The 16,723-nt window shown below is 40.4% G+C and overlaps 1 protein-coding gene across 4 annotated transcripts in view; it reads left to right on the forward strand.

Moving 5' to 3' along the window:
* TENM1 (teneurin transmembrane protein 1) overlaps positions 1 to 16,723 on the forward strand; it is a 227,757-nt gene that overhangs the window by 98,294 nt on the left and 112,740 nt on the right. For 3 of the 4 annotated variants that reach the window (XM_042825108.1, XM_042825109.1, XM_042825111.1), the window contains 3 exons: positions 7,226 to 7,378; positions 12,661 to 12,860; positions 14,444 to 14,654. In XM_042825108.1, the coding sequence (XP_042681042.1) occupies positions 7,226 to 7,378; positions 12,661 to 12,860; positions 14,444 to 14,654 (564 nt within the window). The remainder of the gene's footprint in view (positions 1 to 7,225; positions 7,379 to 12,660; positions 12,861 to 14,443; positions 14,655 to 16,723) is intronic. The other variant, XM_042825110.1, reaches the window with a different exon arrangement.

Here is a 16,723-nt window from a genome sequence, read left to right on the forward strand (position 1 = left end):
GTGTGTTGGGTCTTAAATTATATTCATACAGAGGGTGAGGAAATTAAAACCTCTGTGTTTGTTGTTGTTACCTACCACTTCTTGCACTCTACGAGGCAGAGTGATGGCTTCAGGACTGGGAAAGGCTAGACCAAATTTTAAGGATATTCATCCCTCAACTGATTATATTGGTTGCATACCTTTATGCAATACAAAAAGGTGGGGGCTAGAAACTCTGCAGGAAAGGGTCAAGGGGCTAATGTGCTGATTTTACATTGAAACATGCCGTGGTATTTTCCATGCTGCTGGATGCTTCAGGTCTAAGAAAAAGCCATGATACAGATGTGCAACGTTGTAATGCTTCTGAACTCATCAGTGAGATTACTCTGGCTGAGACAGGTCCATCAGGGTTTTGCAGCTGGAAACCATGGCCTCTGCTCTCTCTGAGCCTGCATCCTGCTGATGAGCTTGATATTGTCACAAATCTTCAAGTGCACTGAGGAGTAAGCCTGACAGCATTGTACTATTGTCTAAGATTAGGTTTTGTTTGTTCCTAAGACTAATGGATGGTTTAGTAATGAAAAGTGAAGCCAGGATGGTCATTACATCTCTGAGTAGGAGGATTGTAGGTGAGGGGGGGTGTTCTTGTTCTCAGGTGTAGAAATATGTTGTGGATGAAGAGAAGGCTGCTTGAGAATGAGGAGAATGCCTGAGATAGGACGAACAGAGCAACTGTGTGGAAAAACCCTTGTGTTCTGAAATGGCATTTCTTTGGTTCAAAATGATATTAACAGTCTCAAATTTTCAAATTTGTTCAGAGCAGAATGACACTAGCATTTTAGTTACAGAGTGAACTTGCAAAAGAACTTCTCTCATGTAGGCCAAAATATCAGAACCCTGATTCTGACTTTTATATATTATATTCAGGTATTTTCACATCAATCCACCTTTACAGTGCCCAGCTGCAGTTGGAGAACTGATGCACCATGTGGCTTCATGCCACAGTGAAATCCAGTTTTATAAGCGGAACTTGCTCGCAGTTACAGAAAATAAGTACTTTTCTGGCACTCGGTCAGAGCAGGTGCAGAAAGAGTAGTCAGCTGCTGAGATACTTTCTACTACAGCTCTTCTGAAGACTAGGCTTCAGGGGGATGATCTACTGAGATTTTCCAGAATAACTGGAAACAGAGCAGAAAGCTAAACAAAAGCCCTTAGTGGAGGTCAGCAATTTGGAGAGACTTCACGTATGCAGGATTTTTGTCCTCTGAAGTTTGTCTTGGGGACTGATAAGTACTTATTGCACAGGACTTTTCTGACATCTCTTCACTACGGAGAGCCTGTTTTGCACTGCAGCCAAGGCTCCTATTCATATTCTGCCAAACGTGTAGCAGAGGAGTTGACAAGCTGTGCTTACACAGAAGGTAGATAAGAATAAATTAAATTAGATCATTGGCTTCATAGCAGATGGTGGTTTAATCCAGTTTACAAAGTGAGTTCTGAAGAAAAAAAAAATGGTATATTTGTGAATATTTACTTAAATATGCTGCAGAATTGCAAAGACTCAGTTACTTTATCTGGAAATATCAGTTGATTTTGTTTAAATGTAACTTGCTTATTTACATCAGACGTAAAACCCCAAGCTTTGGTTCCAAATAGAGCCCAACTGGTTTGAATTACAGTAGTGTGAAGTAATCCACATGGAGAAGCTGGCTGCCCACGGTTTGGATGGCCGTACACGCCGCTGGGTGAAACACGGCTGGGTGGCCGGGCCCAGAGAGTTGTGGTGAATGGAGTTAAATCCAGTTAGCGGCCGGTCATGAGCGGTGTCCCCCAGGGCTCAGCACTGGGGCAGTCTCTAATTAACATCTTTATTCATGATCTTAACAAGGGGACTGAGTGCACCCTCAGTAAGTTTGCAAATAACACCAAGCTAGGGGAACCTTGGTGTGCTGATGGGCAGTGGGCTGAAGATGAGCCAGCCGTGTGCCCAGGTGGCCAAGAAGGCCAATGGCATCCTGGCTTGGATCAGGAATGCTGTGGTGAGCAGGACCAGGGAAGTCATCCTGCCCTGCACTCGGCACTGGTGAGGCCTCACCTCCAGTGCTGTGTTCAGTTTGGGGCACCGCAGTACAGAAAGGACATGGAGGTGCTGGAGCAGGTCCAAAGAAGAGCAACGAGGCTGGTGAAGGGCCTGGAGGATGTGTCCTATGAGGAGAGACTAAAGGATCTGGGGCTGTTCAGTCTGGGGAAGAGGAGACTGAGGGGAGACCTTACTGCTCTCTTCCAGTACTTGAAAGGTGTTTACAGCAAGAGTGGGGTTGTTCTCACTGGTGACAGGACGAGGGGAAATGGCCTCAAGTTGAGCCAGGAGAGGTTTAGGTTGGATATCAGGAAAAACTTCTTTACAGAAAGAGTTGTTAAGCACTGCAATGGGCTCCCCACGAAGGTGGTTGAGTCACCATCCCTGGATGTGTTTAACAACTGTTTGTATGTGGTGCACGGGGACATGATCTGTCAGAGGGTTGTTAGAGTTAGGGTAGCATGGTTAGATTGTGGTTGGAGTCGATGATCTTTAAGGTCTTTTCCAACCTGAGCAATTCTATTTGAATTCATTAAATAACAGTTTAGAATATATATATATGTCTGTGCCACAGTTTTGGCCCAGTTCAGCTCTTTTTAAGCAATTAAGTAACCAGAGATCTGCCTCTAGATAGAGAAAATTCCTTAGATGGCATACAGCTATATTATCCTTTTGTGTCCTTGTTCTAGGAAGGAAAATTATAGGTAGGTTAGAAGGTATAGGTCTTTAATTTATCTTCTTCTTGCAAGAGATCTATTTTATATCTAAAAATTACTTTTTAGCGAAGAAGCACAATAAATTAGTCAAGAAAAGCTCCGCACTGCAGGTAGAATCCTCTGTATTCAGGACAGGTCACTTAAATGCCCCTGAGCAGCTCTGCCATGCGGTCCAGCCAGGGCTGGGTGCCTGAGGAAGAAGCTTAGTTTCACCATGTTCGCGTGGTATCCTCTCTTCTCTTCAACTTCATTGAACAGAGAAGCCTCTAAATTTAGCATCTGGACTGCCATCCATAATGTATGTTGTAAACAAAAAGACACACTTCCTCTGTTATACTGCAATTTTATCTCAAACTTTGAATTAAACAGGACTGTTCAATAAAATACAGGTATGCTGGCATCCATTGCATAAGCTCTATCTCCAAACATTATGTAAAGAGAGTCAGAATTTGCCTTCATTTATATTTGCCTCCCTCCAAGTCACCTCAGTGAGAGCAACGTACGACTTTGCTTGTGGCAGAATGGAGCTCATAAATTACATAGCGTCAAGTGATAGTGTCATGTTAGAGGAGTGAATATACTGGAAGTTCAAGCAACCCAAAAAAGAATGTCTTTTCAGATGAGATTTGAAGTGAGATGGAAGAATCTAGGAGACAGAAAGCAAGCTGGATGTTGAAGAATGCCAGGTAGAGAAGCGTGGTTGCTGCCAGCAGTGACAGTCTGGCACTGTTTTTGGACAAGAGGCTTAGTTTAGACCCCAGTGAGGGGACATCTTGGATTGATTCTCCCAGTGACTCACTGCAATCCTTGGTAGCTTTAAGAAGGATTGTTGTAGCTGTGAAGAATACTGAGGCTCCTAAGAAGCTGTAATGAAACCATGACAGTAACATCCACTTACCTCATAGTCTTTGGTTTTGCTTGAAACTGTAGCATCCACCAATGGCCTTAGGCACCCCACTGGTAACTGAGGTATTCTAAGTGATGCAAAATACAGGGTATCTGATGGTGGAATTTTTCTGAAATGCTAAGTGGCCAGAGCCAAAGTTATTTTTGTGTTTCGTATAGTATCAATGTAGTCATCATACCTTCAGGGCTGTATATTTAAGGAGCTTGACTTATGTAAACTAATGCATCTTTAGTTCTAATGATGGTTTTCGATGCTTAGTCAGAACACACCCTCAAAAATGCTGTAGTTATGGCTTGTTTAAATAAACATCAGTCTGGAAGACTAAATCTTGAGGACAGAGCAGATATCTTCATCAGAAGACAAACATCCCTGCTCTACTCAGCCCAATCCTGCACTGGACAGATGCTTGGTCTGTGGAGTGAACCCTTATACTTGTGTACTGCACATGGGTCCTACAGCTGAGCATCTTACAGATGGATTTTCACTGTGGAAATAATGTTCTGTCCCACTGTTCAATTCCATATCACTGTCTGTGCTTCTCCTTGTAAAGCAGAAACAGTAAAAGCAAGAGATCTGCTGGAAAAATCAGAGAGAATGACTCAAAAGAAAAGTTTGAGTGTTTTAATGGAATTCTGTATATGCCTACTTCTGAAGAGATTTGTGAGAAAGATTTGAAAATGTTACTTAATCTTATTTGGTAAAATACCTGCGTATTTTTAATATGATGCACATATGTTGCAGGAAACAGAGGTTTTGTATAAATTACATTTACATAAAAGTATCACAGCAAAGATAAAGGGAAGACAAAGCTCTGTGTCTGCTAAGTCCCTGCAGTTAGCTTCTGAACAAAGTGACCCTAAGAATGAGTGCCTCTCTGTGGTATGTGGTCTGTTTGTTGCTAGAGTCATGCTGGAATCCAAAGGTAATCTGACAAGAGCAGTAGTTTGTATACATACCAACTTGATAGCTGATGTAATGAAACTCAGGTTTACTTAAAGATTGCAAGATGAGCAATTTTCTGCAGTGACAATCATTTAGTTTAATTCAGGTGGATCTTATTTTCATAGCAGTTCAAATGTTTAGACTGGAATGTTCTTTAACATGAAGTTGCACTACCAGCATCACATGTGATCTCCCACAGAGTAGAATTCAAGAGTCCGATGCTGGCAGAGACCATCATCTCTACAATGCAGTTGGCGTTTCTCAGGAAGGAAACAGACTGTCAAACATGCATACAAACAGTTTTGCTAGCTTGCCAAGCTTTGGCACAAACTATAAAAACAACAGCACTTCCCAGCCTGAAGGGAAGACTGAGCAAGCAAACTCTTTGAATTGGTGCAAATGGATGACAAAATGAATGCATAGTGTGTGTTATCTGGAAAAGATATACAGTAAGGAAAAATATGTATTACATATTCAGTACTTGCTTCAGTGATGTACCCTCTGCAGCACATGCAAATACTGTCTTAGGAAATGAATAATAGCAACAATGGAAATAGCATAAGAAAGCAACTAGGCTATGTTCATGATTGTATAGCCACTAAAAACTTATTGATGTATGCAGTTATGTTTTGCATCTGGTGTTGATCTGTTTCAAGTGCTCATATAATTATTTTCATTAGGATAAAGAAATGTACATGCATTAGTTACCAGTCCCATTGCACTTTGTTCCTTTCTCTTGTTATTAACTCTTTAAATCATAATAATGCCCTGAAGCTCAAGCCAGGAGCCAGTGCTCTGGAGATATCAAGGCACACTGATTTTTATTGTACCTTCTGTAAGTAGAAGTAATCTGTCTTGCATTAATAAGCTGAAGGATCAGAGCTTAGGTCTATGTGATCTGACTGCAAGACCCTTTTCAAAGTGAAAGCACAGTACCTTGGTAGTTTCAAATCCATGCAATATGAAGCAGTCCAGCAGGTCTCAGGTTGGAGATGTCTCCACTAGCACAGTGGGGAAAGCCTCCAGCGCTTCTTCTGGAGAGTGGGAATTTTCAGCTGTGTTTTCAGAGCCCAGACTTGGTGCTAGTGCAGCGGTTTTGGAATTCAGTGAGAATTGGGTCACTCAACTTGAAGCCAACATAAAATATAAACATTGCTTGTACTTCGGCTGTGTCACCTCCTTGATTTGATAGAAGTGCTGTCATTTGCTTAATTCAAATCATGTATCTGTGCTGGGTGATCCCTGAGCACACAGATCTGAAATTAATGATTGTAGACTGACACTTCTGCTTTCCTGTTGTAGTTTTGGCAAACCCTTGCCAGGAACTCATTGAAGGCATGGGGTTTTTGCTGTGTAGTCTAACTTTGAAGTAGGCAAGGGAGACGTGAGCAAATGTGTAGAAAATAGATAAGTTTCCTATAGTGAGATTTCTTTTTCTCTTAAAACATATCCAATACAGAGAAAACGATGTATTTTCCAAAAGCAAGGCCTCATTCTAGAACCTCCTCAATTCTCTTGAGAGCCTCTGAGGTTCCTAACTAATTCAGGAAAGGAAGATATGGTGCCTTTTTAGGCACCCACTGTGGGCAGAACTTAGTGCAAAATGCTGCATGTGGCTAAAGGACCTGTTTCTCAAGTTTTGCTCCTTTTGTGATGATTTCAGCTCCTCTGTGGGGGGTATCTTCAATCCATATTTTAGTGGGTCATCAGTGCTCCCTGCTGAGTAACTTCAATGCTAAGGCAATGTCTTCTTTGGAAGAATTTGCCTGTCTCAGTAAGACCAAGGTAATTGTCTCAAATGACTGCATTACTATCATAGTATGCTTAAAATAAGGTCCTCTCTTGTTGTGTGTTTTCTTTAATTCACCTACCATTCTTCTGTACCTAAAATTAGAAAGAACAGAGAAGAAAGCAGAAAAAAAATGAATGACTTTGTTGCCAAAAAGGAGTAAGCAGACGCTATGAATGGAGATAAATTCATAAAAGAATTATAGATTTCCCAGTGCGTACATAAATAAAAGCATATTTCCATTAATGTGTTACAACATAACATTGTATATATTTTTTATCCAAAGCCTGGCTTATTTTATCTGCAGTATAATTCTAGGGCAAATTGATGAAGTCAGCTATTTTACTAGTGCTTAAACTGATCTAATTAAAAAGGTCTGAGAATATGGTGGGCACAAGTTTCAGTTAGAGATGGGTTGGAAAGTTTGACTTGGTGGCTGTGCTTTAATCCAACAAACTGTGACATCTGAAGGCAGTGGGACAGCACTGAAGAAGCATTAGAATCTGTCACACAATATTTAAGGCATTCAACTGTTATCCTTTTAATTGCAAGTATTTCCTTCCATTAATTGCTGTAGAAATTCATCACCTTGACCTGGCTGATCTCCAAAAGAAAGTGTGGAAACTAATTAAACGTTGAGTTTTAAGGTAAAGTAGTAAATTGCTCATTAGAACCCTCGAAATTCTGATTTACTGCTAACAGAACTAAATAATACTTGACTTTGCAGAAACTGGGTCATAGCATTCTTTCTTTATGTGACTGAAGGTGCTGTAGCTTAGACATCAATTAATTGGTCTTCATTTTTTTTGCAGCAGTACACTTGTTCGGTTTAACCTGGCAGCTACAGCCTGTTGAAGGGCAGCTGTATGAAAATGGAGTTAGCAAAGGAAATAAGGGAGCAGAATCCACGGATACTACTTTCTCACCGATCGGAGGAAAAGTTTCTGATAAAACAGAAAAAAAAGGTATGTGCGAAGGTGCAGACAGACAGGTGAGGAATTTTTAAATATTTCTATGCTTCAGGTTCCATATTTTCTGCAATTTGGCAATGTTTTGAAGTCCGGTTCTAGCTTCTCTGGAACAATTTTAAAACAGATGTCAGAATCCCACACCCTGATTGTTTGCTTTATCAGAACTCTCACTGAAATTAGCAGCTGACCCAAGTCATTAAGGAGGTAATGTTGAATAGCAAAGTAATTGTCTTTCTTTTGTGAGAGGTTAGAGGGCCTGGCTTCTGTTGTTAGAGAGGGAAGGTGAGAGTACATTTGCCACATCCCCTCACTGTGCTGAGGGCTCGTTGCCGTGCCCATGTCTTGAAGACCAAAGCCAGTCTGAGCCACGCGAAAATCTTTGTGCTGACAGTTCAGAATTTGCAGAAGGGCAGGAATCCTAATGCTTTTAGAGGCATCCGGTTCTTGAAGGCATAAACTAAAATACAGCATCCTGTCACATCCTGCCACATCCTGCCTTAACCAGTCATACTGAATCAGCATGCAGGAACCTCCTGGGGTTTCACAAAATGCCCGAGCCAATTTGGCAGCGGGGAGATGGACCCACAGCACTGCTCTCTGCAGCCCCATGCCTACTGCAGTAATTGTCTTGGGCATGAGTGATGCATCTCAGCATACTGTGTTGGCAGAAAATAGCTTTGGTGGTATGGCGAATAGTCTTGTATAGCCATTTTAGAGGCTGAACCAGCTGTTCTGAAGGGGCAGAGAAGTGCCAGAGCTGGCACGGGGAAGGGGTTGACTGTGCAGCCAGCAATGTAAAATAGAGCAGAGCTGTTGAGAGGTTGCATCATTCCTTTTTCTCAAGTCTCTAATTCAGTGTTGTTAGCTCACCTACCCCAGTATTAGCTAGAAACCCTGACCCATATTTTCCATTGACCACTACATAATACAGTAAGATGATGTTTTCTGACTCTAAGAAGCAGATATTGCTCTCATTGCTTTTTAAAATACTCAGAAAAAGTTGTTAAATCAGATGGATTATATCAGAGAAAAATGAATAGAAATAGAAGATTAACCCTAGTCTTTCAGTTGTTAGAAGGAAAGTAAAACTGTACTGAGAGTTCTGCAGTGTGGGAGATTTCCAGAATTTCCAGCATTTATAGCGGAGCAATGATTTGATTCTGTGTCTGCAAGGTTAGATAAATGATTCTAAATATGAGACAAGGTGGGGCAGGGTTTGTACCATTCTGTCCAGAAGGAAGATTGCATCTCACATCAGTAGTCTTACAAATCAATGTGGCACAGCTGGATAGAGATCGTGGTAGATAAATGAGCAGCAGAAATATATATGAGGGCGCAATAATATTGTTATCCATTATTTCTTCTCTTAGAATGGATTGACAGTGAATTACAGTAAACGTTCTATACACTTTTGTATTTTTTCCTGGTGCACCATGGAAAATGTCTAAGATGTCTCAAATAGTTCTTCTAAAGTGCATTAAATCACTTTGCCAATATATTGCAGATTTAATAAAAACCCATCCAAAGTGTTTGGCTTCCAGAGGAGAAGATATAGGAAAAACATCAAAGCATGATCCTAGAAATTAGATATTTGATAATAGAGGAGACTCAAATGAGTCAATAGGGAACAAAACGTAGTAGTTTAAATAAACAAATAACAGCCCCTTGTCTCAAGTGATCCTAATGCCACAATTCTCAGAGAACACTGAAGTGTGGAGAGCTGTAACACCAGAGCCACTTCTCCAAGGGCTTATCTGGTAGTTTACGGGGTCAGTCTTGAACATAGGTAGACTGTTGTCCATCTTGTTGTCTTTCACCTCTTGGGAAACCTACAATCCAGGCTATACGCTTGAGGAAACAAAAATAGCAATGTGGACTCAGTGCATAGCATTGAGACGTGCATAATCTATCTCTGGCAGCTTTCTGATAGTTTCCTTCTCCTTTCCTCCCTTCCTCCCTTCCTCCCTTCCTCCCTTCCTCCCTTCTTATCGTTCTCTCTTTCCATCATCTTTAATATGTATCAGTAATTTCATACTCAATACTTGTGCCAAATACTCTACACTGATGTCTTGAAAGGAGGACTAGAAACATGGAACTGCCCTCACTTCAACAGTGTACCATAGAAAGTTGATACTTTGCCTTGAAGCCTCTAATGTGATTTCACAAGGATAAATAAATATTATCAGATGTTGTGACCCCCTATTTTCCCAACTCTGTGCAACAGCACGAGATGCTGTACCAGACCTTGAAAGCATATATTTAACTAATTTTCTAATGAAAATCAAATTTACAAACCAGCAAGTCAGATTTCTTTAAGAAGTCATTTTGTAACACAGTGACCCATGGCTACGAGTTAACATTTTAATATGTAGCAATGTGATTAAAATCTCAGGCGTCCTATCAATGCTGATATTTACCAGGAGAGTACAAGGAGATTGATTGTTTCAGGATCAGTAATAATCAGCATATGGGTTCTTTCTTGTGAAGATAATTGGCACCATGCTGTTTAGAGCTTTACTTTCTTGAAGCCAAAAGAAACCTGTGATTAGGAGTCTATCTTCTGTTTTAGAATTGTGGAGAAAAGTGTGCTTAGGAAGAATGGGGAAGAATTAGTACCAGTTTGTAAGACTGGGAGCAGTACTAGGAATTGAACATAGGTAATTGAATGATATTTTGTCGTGGGGAAAATGGTATGAGAAAGAAGCTTTCAGAACAAGTGTAGAAATTGTATTGCAACACTGTAATTTTAATAGCTTACCTACGACTTCACAAGAAAGTGTAAGAAAGAATTTGAGGATAGTCTGTGAATATCTTCATTGCCTTATTTGTTTGGCCAAATACCTGTTTCATTCAGTTAAGCACAAAAACAGAGCTAAATTGTTTTTTCAATAGAGGAGAGCACAGTGGCTCGGTGAATATGAAAATGCATTTCAGATGTGGTGCTTACAGTCGCCTTCTCATGCTGCGTGGTTATCTGAAGAAATAGTGTTGGAAAGGTAGGGGTGCTGCTGGTACTGCTTTCAGTAGGTGGAAGATAACGTGGATTTTTTCATTTTAGCATTGTCAACAACAGCATGCACTTCTTTCAGAGAAATAGCAGTAAATCCAAGTACATGTGTGGGGTTTTTGTAATTATATGAAATCGTTACTGAAACAACATTTTCATCTGAACGTGGAATGACTTTTCAGAGAAGTGTTGCTTTGAGCCTAGCAACACTCACTGCTATTCAGCATAATTTGATAACACCAATTAGTGAAAATACTTTCTCAAAGAGTGCCTGTGCCCTACGTAAAGGCCTTTTGCGTTTCATTTTCAACGACGAAGTAGGCTGCCTCACTTCAACAAACTCAAAGGCAGTTACTGTATTTTAAAAGACCTTGAACATGGACCAATAATGCCATTAACTTCAAAAATGATACCGTATCCTTGACTTTTTACTTAGTGCTCCACCATCTTGTAATTGAATCACGTTAATTACCATGTGTCAATATCACCAAAAAGTTCCTTAGTGTTTTACTTAACCCAGGGTAATTGCTTGCAAAGAATCATTAAGATTTAATATCTCTGGAGTACTGGAAATGGGGGAAAAGGTTTTTAAATTTACATCAGCTGAGTGGGATCTAATGTATGGGCTGGAGTGGGAGGGACTCGCTTTCTTTGCCCAGCTACACCAGACATTTAAATCTCCTCTCAAAACTCAACACACACAACTTTTTTCACTAAGGAGGTGAAAAAAAAAAAATTCTCACCTTGAACATTGCTAAAGCAGTGATTTGGGAATTTTTTAGCTTGTTAATTAAGGAACAGATATATTTTTAGAGTACTAGCAAACAATTTCTGTGCTTCAAAAATTCATGCTTTTATATAGTAAGGTGTTAAAAGTCAGCTCCTCGTTCTTGCTGTGCTTTTGTTTCCCATGACACAAAGCAGCCATAAACTGGAAGATCCAGTACCCTGAGGATTGCTCCTGCCTTGTAAATTAAATCTCTATTCATTAAGAATGCTAAGTACTTCCTACACAAGTTAAATCCATTGGAAGATCCCACCGAGGATCTTTGTTATTAATATGTTTAGGAAAAATCTGGCCCTAGCTTCACTACTGCTGTGTTTGTTTCCAAGGACAATTTATATCATTTCATGTACATTATTTTGCATTCTATATTTCTGTGCATTATTGTAAAAAAAATGAATCTCCAGTCACATTGATTGCTTCTCTTTATCCATCACCACAGTGTTGGAATCATGTGGAAATGACACAGAAATAGATATGGCTGCTGAATTTGATCTCTTGGTTCACTCTCCATTGTAGCATGCTGTCCTTTTTTTTTTCTACTTGAGAGAAAGCTTACAAATGAGCTTTAGAGTTTTGCAAAACTTTCAGTAGAGTTAGCTCAGATGCTAGCAGGAGTTAGCTCAGATGTTAGCAGGAGTTAGCTCAGATGTTAGCAGGAGTTAGCTCAGATGTTAGCAGGACTGGTGTAGCTTGCAGCATGTCAGGATGCTGATCACAGGCAGGCACTAAAATAGACAAAGATGATGATACACACCAGCAAAGCAAGTGAGCTCTGTTTTAGTTTGGCAGTGGCTTCCTTATGCATTTCATTTCCCTTTCTATTTCAGCTCTCTCATACCCACATGTGAAGTTGCATAGTGTAGATGTCTGCAGATTTATTGTTAGGCTCTACAAAATGATGCCAGTTTTCCCTTTAAATTGCCTGTCCCCGTCTTTATGCCCCTGCTATGCTTTTGTGCAGAAAATCCAAGCAAAAACAGCTGTTCCTTATTTCTCTAGGCCTAGGTTATCACTGGAATGGTGCTTAACAGAAATCCGGGCTTGGGCTCTAACCTAGCAGTTTGATGGCTTTTCTCTGTTCGCCGGTGTCCATTTGTGCAGCTTATGCAATGCCCACCCGGCAGTAGCTGGAGCGCCGTGCCAGAGGAAGCTGTCCTGCTGCGTGCTCTCCACGCTCTGTCAAATGGGTTCTGTTTGCACAGCTGATAGACAGACGCAAAGGCCGTGGTTCCTGCAGCAGCCACCGGTACCTTTTTGTAGTCAGTAAAGTGTTCCAGGATTTCCGAGGTGAAAACATGCTGTGACACCCATCATGGTAATTCTGCACACAAGTTCATTTCTATTTTTCGTCTGGCTGAATGAGAAATACAGTGATTTCAAAGAAATGTCCTCAGTGTAGACGTTATTTACTATATCTGATGTGGTATTTTCTCCCCCTTATGAATATGTAACTGATTGCTTTCTTTGTTTCTGGAAAATCAGTGTTTCAGAAGGGACGGGCCATAGACACAGGAGAAGTTGAGATTGGAGCACAAGTTATGCAAACAATCCCACCCGGCTTATTCTGGCGCTTTCAGATCACCATCCATCACCCTGTGTACCTGAAATTTAACATTTCACTGGCAAAGGATTCTCTGCTGGGAATTTATGGCAGAAGAAACATTCCACCTACTCACACCCAGGTAATTACTAGCAATGGTATCATGCATTACAGTTTCAAAGAGCAATGGTTGCTAGTGTTCCTGATGCACTTGCAAAGCAGGGAGGAAGGAAAGAACTGACCATAACCACACAGAGCATTTTGTTCATCTCATTCTTTTACTGAGGTGTAGCTGAACCCTGAAAATACACCCACTCAGATGGAGAGGCAGCATTGTATCAACAAGATCAGCAATTCTGACCACTGCCAGATGACTGTGGGAGCCTGGACAGGTGCACAGTGTGTAGATCCAGCATCTTCTCTTAGGGTAGTGGCATGAAATACCAGTTCCCAGTTCATTTGAAAATGCTTTAATCTTTCTAGGTATTCATCAAAGCAAGCAGACTACAGTCAGTGTAAATAGGGGGAAGAAAAAGTGCTGTTTATAATTCTAGTTTCTGATACAACTATTATTTTTTGCAGGGGATTTGCAGGAGAAAGGCTATCTCCACAAAAAGAATGTGCAGTATTGCTGGTTACATTCAATTGGGTTTTTTTCCTTAATGCATTTGGCATATGAAGCTCTCATTTCAATGGATGATAATAGGCTTTTCTGCTGTCTGATAGCAGGATTACACCATATGTGATAAACTCAGATGCACAATCACAGATTGTTTGGAAATGATAGAACAAGGAGCAGTAGGCAAAATCTGGAACACAGGAAGTTGTAGGAGGCAATGCAACAGGAAGTTCTGCAAGAACAAGAGGAAGAATTTCATTACTGTGAGGGTGACAGAGCACTGGAATGGCCTGCCCAGAGAGGTGGTGGAGTTTCCTCCTTGGGAGATATCTCAACTGCCTGGACGCTTTTCTGTGCCACCTGCTGTAGGGAGCTGCTTTAGCAGAGGGAGTTGGACTGAGGGGTCTTCAGAGGTCCCTACCAAGTCATGCAATTCTGTGATTCTGTGGAGATTGTGTAGTCTAACCTCGAAAACGATTTACAGGAGGTTAGACCTTAAAAATGAGAGATTTTAGCTATCATTGCCTTTAATAAAAAGCGGGCCTTCAGTTGAGCTGCACTTGAACTTTACTGAAAATCAATTGTTGGAATCAACTCCATTCAATATTGTTTCCATGTCACAAAATAGTCAATTATTGCCATGAGTCAAATTAATTATAAATAAAAAGTAGAAATAGCTTTTGATACTGATATATAGGAAGAGATATTTTAAAATTTTGTATGGAAGAATAGCACATTTTATCTGTTTTTTGCATTTGAGATGCCTAAGCATTATAGCTTAGGAATTTTGGAATTATTCCCATGAAGGAGATGTAATTTGAAGTTAGTTTGCTACATTTAGTGCAGCAAGTCTGAATTTACTCTCCTATAGCAGACAGCAAGCTTTGGTGCCAAATTTCTGATCTACCATAATACTTTGTATCTGAAATGAAGAACTGATGCTAAACAGACCAGGTTATGCAACTACTGTCCACACTGATGAACATTTAGTCAAACAGGCCATTCCTCTCGAGATTTCAGCTGCTTGTTGCTGTTTGAATGAGACACGGAGAGCAGATTCCATAAAAATTTACTAGGTGGTTAATTGTTGCTCATTATTATTTCAGTTTGATTTTGTAAAATTGATGGATGGAAAGCAGTTAATTAAGCAGGAACCAAAAAACTCAGAGGAGCCTCAGCAAGCTCCCAGGAATCTGATCTTAACTTCACTACAAGAGACAGGCTTCATTGAGTACATGGATCAAGGTGCTTGGCATATGGCATTTTACAATGATGGAAAGAAAGTGGAGCAAGTGTTTGTGCTGACCACGGCAATCGGTAAGAACAATTACAGTAAAATTGCTACAGTGATTACTGCATTGGAAAGCTGCATTTGAAAGTAGATCGTTGATCCCAGCGTCTCTTAAATATTCTCTTAAAAATGTTTTATTTCAGTTCTGTTTAATTAACCTCAGTGGAGTAACTTCATATTTATGCTGATATTAGGCAAATAGAAACATTTGTGTGTTAAAGATGGATGTTAAACTAATTATGTGTGAAGTTGTCATGTGTTTTAAAACTTTCATCTAATAGCTTAAATAGCTGAGTAATTTCTGGTGTTATCTTGCTCAAAGCAGAAAGAGGATATGTCTGCCCTATCTATTTACACAGGAACCATAAATCATACAGAAATTATCCACACCTTATATGTTCATGTTTTCAGTATTTTAATCAGTTAGAAAATCTAAAAGGATGCTTTTGTGGATTTGATTGCTGCTGTTTGATGGGTGTTTGCTGTTGTTTTATACAATCATCCAACTGCGCCATTTTCTTTGGAACTCAAAGGCAAATAGAGGAGACCCTGTGCTGGTGGGATACGAAATCCCTGTTGCCTCCTCAATAAATAAAGGTGGACAAACGTTTGCAACTCTAAGTGTTGTTGCAGAGCAGTGCTCACACATAGGGTTTGTTTGGAATTTCATTTCAGGTGAAGTGTTGTATTTATGAGTGCCTTGCTTTGCTGCAAGACTTTAACCACTTTGCCCTTTAGTTAACCTGTTCTGCCATATGTTTAGCAAGATGTCTTTACTAGTAATGGACATGCCATCTGCTCTTCAGAACAATTGGATGCTATTTTTACTTGATGGTAAACACCTTGTGGAGCAGGACAGTATGATTCAAGCACCAAGACTGGTGAAGGACTTACAGGAATTATTTTAAAACTGAAATAGAAATACAATGAGTTTTTTATGTTTAAAAGTTCATACTTGCTTTGTGGAGAAGCGTGAATCTTTTACTGGTGGGAGAAATATAATTGTTCACTGTTATGTGAGAAAATAATTCTCAAGCAATTTATGAAGCATGCTCACAGATGCTCTATGAGGAGCATAAAACCTGGCCAAACTCTGGTCCAGATCAGAATCCAAATGTCTGCCCCCTTGTTTATCTCTACTTTAACACAGCAGTGTTTATACAGGGGAGTCTAAACAGTATTTCATCACTGAGTAGCATATAATCACACACACACAAAAAAATAATAATGATAGATGCAATTGAATACTGCAATTCATTTCCCATTAAATTTGGTGAGGAAGAAGCTGCTTATCCCTTCTCTGGCCAATAAGCAGAACACGCTGAATCTTATGGAGGGGAACAGTGAGGGCCATGGGGTGGACAGGAGTCCACTAACCTGAGAAATGGCTGTGAGAAGAAATTGGGCAGAAAGAACTTGGGGGGAAAATGAGGCTTCATGCTGCAAGAATCTACTGCTGATGGATTTGATCATACTGCTAGCTATTGTGGTTTCACAGCCTGTATATCTTCTTCTTATATTTTTCTTTGCACAGTGGTTCTTGGTTGTTGTGTTGGGTTTTTTTTGGGGGGTGGGGGAGTGGAGGGTGGAGAAGAGGGAGTCACAAAAAAAAATCTAATCATCTTCTGATCCTTGAGCTGTGCTCCTTACCACGGACGTTGGGGAGTGTCTACGGCTAGAGTCATATTTTACCACTCTACCAACAACTGAATCAACCAAGACTGCAGTCTGAAACAGTCAGTATGAGAGCTGGCACACATCTCTGCTGTATGTCACTGCTGGCTGCGTGAGGCACTCTTGGCCTCCTCTTGAGCATCCATTAGGAAGTCTTTTCAGTTGCTGGATGTCAGTGTTGTACAAAATTGATTTTGCTGACACTTTACCTAAAGCTCTGATCCGAGTTCCCCTCAGAGGGGAGTGGGATGGTGTGTAATTTGCTTGCAAAATCTGTCATGCCTCCAGTACTTCCATAGACTGAATAAAGGCCAGTCCAAACTGGACATTGTGTCCCACGGAATTAACTGTTCGAACAGCTGATTCTTCATTTCAAGTCAGTGTAGGGGACCTTCATCATGCGATTCTAGGGATTCTGTCT

This window comes from Centrocercus urophasianus, unplaced genomic scaffold, assembly GCF_019232065.1.
Source record: "Centrocercus urophasianus isolate 14NV4802_14NV808 unplaced genomic scaffold, USGS_Curo_1.0 seq_24, whole genome shotgun sequence".
Taxonomy (NCBI): Eukaryota; Metazoa; Chordata; class Aves; order Galliformes; family Phasianidae; genus Centrocercus; species Centrocercus urophasianus.